Here is an 11384-nt window from a genome sequence, read left to right as displayed (position 1 = left end):
TTTCTCATCCCATCATTATGGTAAAACATAACAATTTATATATTAATGTTTTTAGTGGAATAGGTTATATGGATTAAAAACTTACTGGCCCAATAACCCCTTGAAAACCTTGAAATCTAGGTGAGCGGCGTAATAGTTGGTGGGTTGAACTTGGGGAATTTTGTTGATTCGGCTACGCATATCAATAACAATGAGTATAATCAATATAAATATTATTTAATGTTAAAATGTCTAAAAAATTAATATACGCAAAAAAATGGACTCAACTGTGTTCTCATTGTCTTGATTAGTTTCATCAAAGTTTAATATATAGTTGTGCCCATCTAATCTTTCTTCCCCCACATCATCAGGAACCCCAGTCCTTGCTTTCTCTTTTAAAGCAATGTCTATGCGCTTCATTGTCTCCATACGTCTACGAGGTAGACTTTGATCCCAACGTTGAATTTTTTCACAAATCCTTTGCTTTGAAGTATCATTAAGCTGATCAAATGTAACAACTGACTGTGAAAACAAGTTTCAATGAATTTAGTCCACAACAACAAATTAATACTAATAAAAAACATATACAGATAAATACTAATAAATACTTACAGCTGAAAGAATTTCATCATTGACAATATTAATAAAAAAGCATATACAAATAAATACTAATAAATACTTACAGCTGAAAGAATTTCTTCATTAACAAATCTTTTATATGCTTGTTGTCGTGCACGACATAGCCTTGCATCTAAATCATATTGTATTTTGGCATTTTGCCTTTTTACTACACTTGTAGATTTAACCGCCCATGTAGCATTTGCATCTCTTACTCGACCTCTTTGACGTGGAGGAATTGGTGGGAGATTGTGGTTGGTAGCCCGATGATGATTAAGGCTAGATAGCTTAGATCGACTCAAGTTCCCCGCACAATCACCAACAAGACAAATGAACAATTGCTTGGTGCCTTTGATAGTTACCTCCCATTCATGTCTATTGTCCTCCATTTTCTTACTTCCTTATAATGAATATGTAAACAATATTGTTGTTAAAAACATCATAAAAACAATTTAAGGACAAAAATCAATATTCATATCTATTTTTTTGTAGTTACCATAACTATCCACTTTTAAATAAAACTGAAATATTTCCAAAATTTCATGGATAAAATTGAAGTAAAAATTCCAATTACAAAGCGATATGTACTACAGACATTGGGCTTCCGGTAAAATATTTTGGCAAGGACATGCAATTTAATCAAATTATTTGAACATACATTAAGTTTCTTAATTCAGATGGTCCGCGATCTAACCAAGACCACTGACCACTGGGTGCCAAATTGAAACAGTAGATCAATTATTTAGGAAGAGACCAGAAGCAGAGGTGAAAACCTAATACAGTAACCACCTCGCTGTATTCATTGTGAGGTGAAGTACTCGGACACAACCGATCTGAAAGTTGCTTCCATGCATATTATTAGAATATACAGCGAGATTATTAAACATCTTAGGAAATATTTATATGTTTAGAAAATTAAAACCTCACCAACTTTGAGCATTACCAGCGTTCTCAGTTCAGTCTATGATATTAGAAGGAATGCTGACTATGGCCGCTGGTCCTGGTCCTGGTTATTACGAAATTTTAGTGGACTGAGCAACTGGTACAACAAACATGTTTTTCTATTATTATTTAAGAACACGTCTGAAACAGAATTAGGCTCAGAGCATAGTAAACTGTTTAGGAAGAAGTCGCTGCCTTTTGTGAGTGGCCCAACATGTCAACATGGTTTTATACTGTCATTTGTTTAAGAATTTTTTTGAAACATAATTAGAACATCATATCCAACAGAAGCATGGAAAGTATAAAACAAATCATTTTTAGCTTTGGCGAATGCCTATTGTTAATTAATAATGGCAGCAATGACCTGCTCCAGTGAGGACTGTACAACAGACTATAATTTGCCAAGAGATGGCTGAAAAAAATGATGCTTATACATTTTATTATAAAATCTAGCTCAGAGCTTTTGTTTTCAATTTTCTATGGTTCTCACAGAGATTTTCTCCACAATGAATCTTATTACTGAATTCCTAAATTGGGCAACTCTAGCAGTTTCGATTTCGGTTTTGAATCAAAAGAGAAGACTCGGCCATCGATACTCGCAGGGAAATGCAGAGCTAACAATCCACCGTCTAGTTTCTATGAATTGCAAAACATGTTACAAATACTTTTATTGAAAACAAAACACAAAATCCAGAGCTCGAAAAGACAGAAGATTACTAGCAGAACATTTACAACAGCGATTTTATTGATGAGATGCAGTCTTTCGTTTGCAAGATGGCAACAGAATGAAACCATCGAATGACTTAATAAATAGACTTAAAAAGAATGAAACCAAACATACTAGAGTTACCCGTGATCACCAATCTGCTCTGCTGCCGTGTTCTTCTTCGCTGGTTGCAGGGGCTGCTCTGCCATGTTCTTCGCTGGTTGCAGGGACTGAAATCTGAATAGCGAATGGAGTTTATGGATCCGGGCACGTTAATGTGTGGGTTGATGCGTGGGTAAACGTAAACGGCGGAGGCGGCGGAGAGTTTAACTCCATTAATGGACCGGTTGGTGCACTTGCCATTATGTCTCAAACCGGAGGCGGGCAGGAACGGACGGCACAGAGGCGGGCAGGAACGGACATTCCCGGTTGTGAGTGAATCGGTGTGCATCCATGCATCCATGCATGCGATGGGCTCTCCGGGTTACGTGGACTATAGCATTAATGATGCTATAGTCCATGAAATAGCACTGGCCTCCAAGGAGAACGGCAGTTGCCCAAATGAAGTTCAATGTTCCGAGCCTGCTGGCGGCCTTCTCGAGAAGAGCCAGCTTGAACGCAAAACAAGTTAATTTCTTGTCTGGAGCTGCAGCCTTTTCACTGCGCAATGGATCACAAACTACTTCTTCAGACTGTTTATCAACTCGGAAGCTACTGGAGGATCCTTCCATCCTCTTCTTTCCTGAAGGAGGAACAGTAGCATCTATAACCTACGACAGTATTGGGAACGACGGACTTCCAGACCTGTTCTGAGGCAATGGAATTTTGTCCTATTCTCCGCTATTTGCTCTGTGACTATTTCAATATTCCAATTGTGTGTCTTTTTCAAGTTCGTCCATTGTGTGTCTTTTTCAAGTTCGTCCATTTAAGTTTTGTTTCACGTCCCCAATATAATAAGGACTACAATCTTTACTCATTTCAATGATAGAATTGAGGCTTTTGTGATCCATAATATTTATAAGAAAAACTTCGACATAAATCACATGTAGACATACATTTGTCAATGAATTGGAGCCTATGCATTGCAGTGCTTACTGCTCTATTTTTATGTAATGATTTTTTAATATGATTATTACCGCTTAGGCATCAATTTTTTTTGAAAAATAATAGAAAATTTTGTTTATTTTAAAAAAATTAAAAGAAAAATTTATAATAGTGAAGTTTTAAAATTTTGAATACTAAAAATTTTTTATAGTAATAAATCTACTTCCACTGATAAAAATGAGATTAAAAACTTTTATTCAATTTTTTTGAAAAAATGATCAAAATCCAAAAAATATTGGTTGTCTGGTTAACAATGCTTTATTTTAAATAACTAGAAAAACTAAAAATTTATTAAAATCTCATACTTAAATTATCAATTCTACACCAGTACTTAAAAAAAATTAATTCTCCACATCTCCACGCCATTTTATGCCATGTTTTGTTCTTTGTTTTCCTTTTGGATTATACCCTCTCGCTTTTTTTGCTTCCCAATAAATTGGATCACACGTTTACACATGCACTTTGTCGATATGTGTGGCAGTTTTCCTATGACGTTCAAAGCACTTATACGTCAATTCCATTATTCACTAAAGCAAATCAGTCAATTAATTAGCGCCTTATCGCCTTGTAAAGATAAGGTTATATTAAGTTGAATTAAATAGAGCATACAATTTCAAATTTGGAATGATACGAATCACAATGGATTTGTAATACAAGAAACTCTTCAATTTTCTATTATATACTTGACTTTATTCATTTGCATTCCAAAAGTTCCTAACTTCTTGTTTCCCATAACTGTTTGTAAACATTGGTTATCCCCATACAAAACCCACACTGTGAGTATTATTACCATTTTAAAAACGTATTACACATCTCAACCAAAATATATGTTCAGTATATAAATTCAATAGATTAGAATAAATTCATTTTAACTATGAATTAAAAAATTAGTATATAAGTTTATTATATAGATTTAGTTTACTGATATAGATTTATTTTAATTATAAATTAAAAAGTTAATTTGAAAAAGGTCAAACTGAATGAGTTTTGAAATATTTTATTATTACATTATATATTTTTAATTAATATATTTTTAAATATATATAAATATTATATTTTTAAATACATATAAATATTATTAATTTTTTTCCTTATTATTTATTTTTTATTTCAATTATTTAATTTATTGAGGTATTCCAATATTTTGTTAAAGTTTATATTATTATTTTTTTTCCTATTTTTCTTTTTCTTTTTCATAATATAGATATTGAAATAAATTACTTAATAGGTGATAGCATAGAGTTGGGTTATATTTTTTGATCGAGCTCTTCCAGCGCTAAAACAATGGGTAAATCGAGGGTTAAAAACAAACCCTCGATAGATTTTTAGGATTCGATCGAGCTATTTTTTCCTAATAAATTGCCCTTGCAAGGTCTGCACAAGCAATTTGCACAGACCTCAAGACATTTTAGCGTTCAACCAAGAGTGTTTAGGTAGTTCGATTGAGAGTACTAGAGTTCGATCAATCAAGAAATTGGAGCATGGATCGTTCAAACCAATCTTGCAAGCGAGGAAGGACATCACGCACATCACAAACCCGAAACAAAGATAAGTATTCTATTTTTTATCATTTTTATTTAATTTTTTTTGTAAAATTAAACAAAATTAATTTGAAAAGAAAATTAACATACAAAAACCATGAAAGCCACAAAAAAACTCTTCAAACAAGTTAGAAAACCATAAAATCAACCTAGAAAGCCACAAAAAAACCCATCAAAAATTCTTCAAAACAACTTAAAAAACCACAAAAAAAACCATCAAAAAAAACTTTCAAAACAACTTAGAAAACTACAAAAACAACCTAAAAAACACTTTGAAACCACCAAAAACAACTATAATTAAGGTTTAATTTTTTTTTCTTACTTGCAATGTTTTGTTTATTAAATGCATATTCTCTGATTTTATTTTTTAAAGTTTTTCTCAAAAAAAATTGAGAAATAATTTTTCAAAAATTTTGAAGTTTTTGTTATTTAAAATGCATATTAAATTTCTAACAAATTTGACCAAAAATATATCAAAAAATTCTAAAACAGAAAATAGCTTAATAATAAATAAGTAAATTAAGAACTTGAAAGTGACATCATGAATATAATTGCTCATAATAACCTTTATATATATATATATATATATATATATATATATATATATATATATATATATATATATATATATATATATATTCAAATTTATATATACAAGTTCCCTTGGGATAGCTCAATTGGCAATGGTTATGGAAATGAAGTCTCACCTAACCGGAAGTCTTGGGTTCCAATTTTGTGCTATCCCCCAATAGGATGAATAAACCGAAAGTTATGGTATTAAAAGCCAACATGAAAGACTGAAATCGAGATAACATCACTGCCATCGCTTGCGTCGAGACTTCGGCATAAAGGCAACAAATAAATCCTAAGATGAGAAGGCAACAAATAAATCCATCCTAAGATGAGAAGGAAACAAATAAATCCTATGCTATGTTGTATATGCCCACCGTTTGATTTCGGACTTGGCAAAATCATAAGATGAGAAGGCAACAAATAAATCCTATGCTATCGGGCTTCGATTTCGGCCTTGGAAAAATCATAAGATAAAAAAGCAACAAATAAATCATGCTACTGTTCGATTTCGGCCTTGGAAAAATCATAAGATGAGAAGGCAACAAATAAATCCTATGCTATTGAGCTGTATTGAGCGACAGATTTTGGAACAAATAAATCATGCCACCATTCGATTTCGGCCTTGGCAAAATCATAAGATGAGAAGGCAACAAATAAATCCTATGCTATCAAGTTGTATTGAGCGACAGATTTCGGCCTTCGCAAAACCATAAGTTGAGAAGGCAACAAATAGATCCTAAGCTATCGCGCTGTATTGAGCGGTCGCTGTATATGCCCACCGTTCAATTTTGGCCTTGGCAAAATCATAAGATGAGAAGGAAACAAATAAATCCTATGCTATCGGGCATTGAGCGGCGAATTTCGACCTTGGCAAAATCATAAGATGAGAAGGAAACAAATAAATCCTATGTTGTCGGGTTGTATTGAGCCGCAAATTTCGGCCTTGGCAAAATCATAAGATGAAAAGACAACAAATAAATCCTATGCTATCGCGCTATATTGAATGGTGGCCTTGGCAAAATCGAATATATAGCCGCGACTCAATTAAAATCCGATAGCATAAAATTTATTTGTGGCCAGATGAAAAGGTCTTTTGCCACCAATATTATGTCAACGAACGTCTATAGTATTCGAGTGTGCTGGCGGCCTCGTCGAGAAAAACTAGATGGAAGGCAAAACTAGTTGATTTCTTGTGTGGATAGTTTTTTTTTAATTAAAATTTATTTCAAATTTCATGGAGACTCAATGGTGAATTTTACACCATTTAAATGTCTCAGTTTTCAATCTATTAAATTAATTTCTACACATTAAATAAAAAACCTTAATCACTACTAGAAATGATTTCAACACATTTCCAAAAGAATCTCCCAAACCTAGGATAATCATACCACACTTTTTATGTTACGCTTTGTTTTTTATGTCATGTTTTGTTCATTGCTTTTACTCTTTTTTATTATAACCTCTGGTTGTTTTCACTTCCCAATAAATTGGTGCACACGTTTACACATGCAACCGATGACAATATTGGGCACGACGGGCTGCCGGACCTGGTCTCAGGCAATGGAAATTTTTCAAAAACTTGTATCAGAAAACTGATACTATCCAGAAACCTATTCAGTTATATGCATCTGCTCCAATTGAAATGGATGAGTCACTAATATATAATATCCCCGTATGGTATTCGCCAGATTGAGACTATCATAATTACTCTTTTATGTAATTAGAATTTGATTTTTGGTTTTGTTTTTCAATGGTTTATATTGTATTTTTTAATATAAAAATAAATTTATTGTTATTAAATAATTGTGCAGTTATTATATATTTTGTAGTTTTTGGTGGGAATCTATAAATAAATTTTGGTCAAATACATAAATATTTTTTATTCAAATTATAATTTTTTGATATTTAAAATGTATTTTTAACTATTTATATATGAATTCAATATTTGTAATATTTAAATTGTAGAAATTTTACAATTTAAACTTGTAATTCCAATAAATTTATTCAAACATGTAATTCCAACCAATTCTTATCAAATTTTATACAAAATTAATCTTAAAAATGCAAAATATATAACATAGAATCTCACTAGTGTACAAGCACTGGTCTGGCATTCCTTGTGGTTGAGTCTAGAAGAATTTGGTTTGTAGGTTAGTTCAATGAAGCCGTTATCAATTGTTCAGTCTGCATTGCGATAGGCTAGGGAGAATCAGAGATGACACGCCCAATGAGTCATTATGTGGTTCAAACTATTGGAAACGCAGTCTCAAATGGGTGTTTGCCAAACCCTTGGTCTTTTGGTGCAACGCACACAAGAAGATTGGTTGTTGAGAAATTATCTCAACAATTCAACCAAATCTACCTATTATAGTAAGCATTAGTTTTAAGTCTCCCTTTAATGCTTACATTATTATATAAAACCACACATATTACAACAATATATACTATAGTAACCATTAGTTTCAAGTCCCCCTTTAAAGCTTACATTATTACATAAACCACACATATTACAACAATATAACTTGTCTTTGTCTCACTGATCATCAGCACTCATATCCATTCTGGAATCTCACCAACATCACTCTTTCTTCATCCACTACTTTGAGCTATCACTTGAACTCCATTTGACACATGCTTGCCTCGACCCATCATTGATGAACTTTGCAAGATCAACAATATTGACAACTCGGCTCGTCAAGGCTTCCACGATAAGAGTTGTTAAGAAATGAACCATCCTATGGACCAAGCACAGTTGCAAGATATTTCCCTTTCGGCTATTCATCAGTGGCTAGGAAGACAATCTGAAAACCATCCTATGGACCAAGCACAATTGCAAGATATTTCGCTTTCGGCTATCCATCAGTGGCTAGGAAGACAATCTGAATATTGAATGTGTTCAAAAATTGATCAAACAACTTGACATGTTTCACACACATGGATCTCATATTGTAACCTGTAGTCTTCGTTGTTCAGGGGTTTCCAAGCACCAAGAACAACAAACTCAAATTATGCAACAATGTTCATTAATTGGTTTTGCACCAAATATAACTTACATCATACATCATTGATAGCTTAAAAGAGTCTGAGAGGTTCCGCATTAAACTCATCATCACTATCATAATCTGAGAAGTCCTCAAAGTTTTCTTCTGGCAGGTCTTCAAAAGTAGCTATGTTAGTGGATTCTTTTAATTTCCCATTTAAGAGATATTTGGCACATGTCTTACAATTCAATGTTGTGTGTCCATGTTTCTCGCAATAAAAACATTTGATTGAATTCTTGTTTTTATGAACCCTTCCCGAGAATAGTGCCATCTCAGGTTGCAAGTTATCCTCCGCATCATTTGTTTTTATTCTCTTTTATTTTGCTAAGAGAGTTGCTACCATTTCATCTAATGATTTGGAAGAAAATTGACTTCGGGTAAAAATAATATTATCATAATTGGAAGGTAGACAGTTTAGCAGAATATCCTTAGCATCTTCATCTTCTATTTTCGTTCCAGTTTCCCCCAATTGTCTTATGAGTGATTTTAAATCATTGATATGTGTAGACAATGATACCCCTTCATGCATCTTAAATTTGAATAATTGTAATCTCAAGGTGAATTTTGGGTTCACAACAGTTTCCCCAAATATTTGGCTTAACTCTTACCATATTTGTGCAGAAGATTTTTATAGGTCTATAAGATGAAGTTGTGAGTCTCACAAAGAAAGACCTATAATAGATTTAGCTTTCTCTTCCCTTTTCAACCAATCAGTGAATTATTTTGGATCTTAGGGTGCTGATTCTTGTCCTTTTACTAAATTGCACAAATTTGTATGTATTAAATCCATTTGGACTTGGTACAGAAGTTTGACCCATTGAATTTCTCAACCACTATTTGCTCCATATTTTAAAAAATAGTTACTGCAAAAATTATTACCTCATGCATTGGCTCCACTGCTTAAGGCTCTTGCGGTGAATCCCGCAGCTAGATTTCTCACAAATATGCACCAATATTGATAGGCAATGTTGTAGATTCCCTTAGGTTGTCTCCTTCCCACACACAACACTTACTGGCTAGGCATGCATTTACAACATGCGTTGTACCTAAATAATCTCCTTAATTCTGGAAGCAAGACGATTATCTGCTGGTACTAAATCTCCTCGCTCAGAGTTTCATGCCTCTACAAATTTAGGATGGCATCCACAGTCAAAGGGGCATCAAAATTTCCTTGAGCTTCTGGTGTGAAGCCTGTGATCTACACTAGTCAGCCTACTTGGAACAAGGCGAAAACATAAATGGCTTAACCCTCTGCTTCTGCTACGACCTGAATCTAGGTAGAATAACACTTTGCATGCTTCACAATTTTTCCACTGGTTGGTGTGAATTTTGAAGGCAAGCTTATCCCGTACGCTACTCTAAGAGGACACTACAGGAAGAAGTAAAAAAAATGCTTACACAAATCCTTGAGATCGTGGCTAATCGAACTCGTCAGAACATAGAAAATTGAACTCATCAAGCATTAACCATACTCCATATTCGTTGTCCACCTCACATGCTCCACAAGCATTAATCATACTCCATGCTCGCTGTTGACCTCACATGCTCCACAAAATTTTGGGTTTATTAGGACAAGGAATTACTAAGCACATGAGAGATGTATCTATGTAAAACCGTTGACTACTTAGTTGGATTCCTCCATTCCATAATCCCAATGTTTATTGACACACTTAGGATTATCCTCAGAGAAGCAATAGGTAATCAATGTTATCATGCTATCGAATATTATTTCCATGCCTTGGGCAATCGAATCCGACTTGAGTGCTTTCGTTAGAGTGATTTCTACTGACGCCTTGGCTCTCATCAGCAGGGATGAATGCCTCTGCAATTGGATGAAGATTTATTTATATATGTAACTTCCCATATGCCCGACTTTTGAATTACAATTGCCTACAACACCAAACGAATAATCTAAACTGCGGCAATGGCTTCTTCGCTTGCAGTTGGTATTAAAACTGAAATATTGGTGGACTTAAACTGTGGAAATTGGTAATTCATAGATGTTGCAAGTCTTAGCCCTTCAGGCCTTGTCTGAGGGAAACCCAACCGATGCAGTGTTTTGAGGAAATGTGGAAGGCCTCGCAACCAAGTTTACTAAACCACAACCCAAATGTTTAGCATTCCAAGAATCTAGTTTTGGCCATGCAATCATAGAAATTATGACAGATCTGGCGGTTGGGAGTTGGTGTACATGCACTTAGACTAGCTGTGTTGGTGTACATGCACCTAGATTAGCTCCAGTTAACTTATTGCTTGCATGTGGCACATGTACACCTTAACATAAGATAATGCACACTTAGCTTTAGTTAGCTTTAGTTATTGCATGTACAACTAAGCTTAACTTAGTTGCTTTTATGTATTTATTCTAAAAACTAATATTGTAGAATTCAATTTTCATTCTTTTCTCAATTCTTGCTCGCTTCCTTCCTTCTCTTGCAAGCTTGTTATTGTTTTGCAGATCTAGATCTATCTATGTATCTCAAAAATCTTACAAGGTATCAGAGCACAGGGATTTGTAATCAGTGCAAAAGCAATTTTATTTGCAGGTTCAGAAGATTGAAGCAACAACAAAGGATGGAGTCTAAATTGGAGTTTCCACAATCGGCAATTCTCACACCATATAATTATTTCGAATGGAAGCCAAAGATTCAACTTCATCTCAGAAGTAGAGGCTTATTTCAAATAACCATGGAAACGGAAGTTGAGCCAACATCGGTAATGGAGAAAACAAGATATTTCAATCGCATGGACAAGGCCTTCGGCATCCTATGTTTATCTATTTCTCCGGAACTGCTATTTCATGTTGAATCATGTTCAGCTCCAAATGAAGTATGGAAAATTTTGGAAGAATTGTTTGGAAAACAGGATGAAATGCTTAGA

The 11384-nt window shown here is 33.9% G+C and overlaps 1 protein-coding gene across 1 annotated transcript; it reads right to left on the bottom strand.

Annotated features, from left to right (window-relative positions):
- Window positions 1–231: 231 nt before the first annotated feature.
- Window positions 232–986, bottom strand: LOC149230971 (uncharacterized). The gene is made up of 2 exons (XM_089381492.1): window positions 663–986; window positions 232–501 (listed from the first exon to the last, which is right to left on the bottom strand). Exons 1-2 carry the CDS (start codon window positions 984–986, stop codon window positions 232–234), a joined length of 594 nt encoding a protein of 197 aa, XP_089237618.1.
- Window positions 987–11384: the final 10398 nt, after the last annotated feature.

This window comes from Pinus tabuliformis, chromosome J (genome assembly GCF_031772625.1).
Source record: "Pinus tabuliformis cultivar Carrire ecotype Pingquan chromosome J, CPIR1, whole genome shotgun sequence".
In the NCBI taxonomy this organism is placed as follows: Eukaryota; Viridiplantae; Streptophyta; class Pinopsida; order Pinales; family Pinaceae; genus Pinus; species Pinus tabuliformis.
Note: the sequence above shows the minus strand (reverse complement) of the source record. Positions and strands in the feature narration are given on the sequence as shown.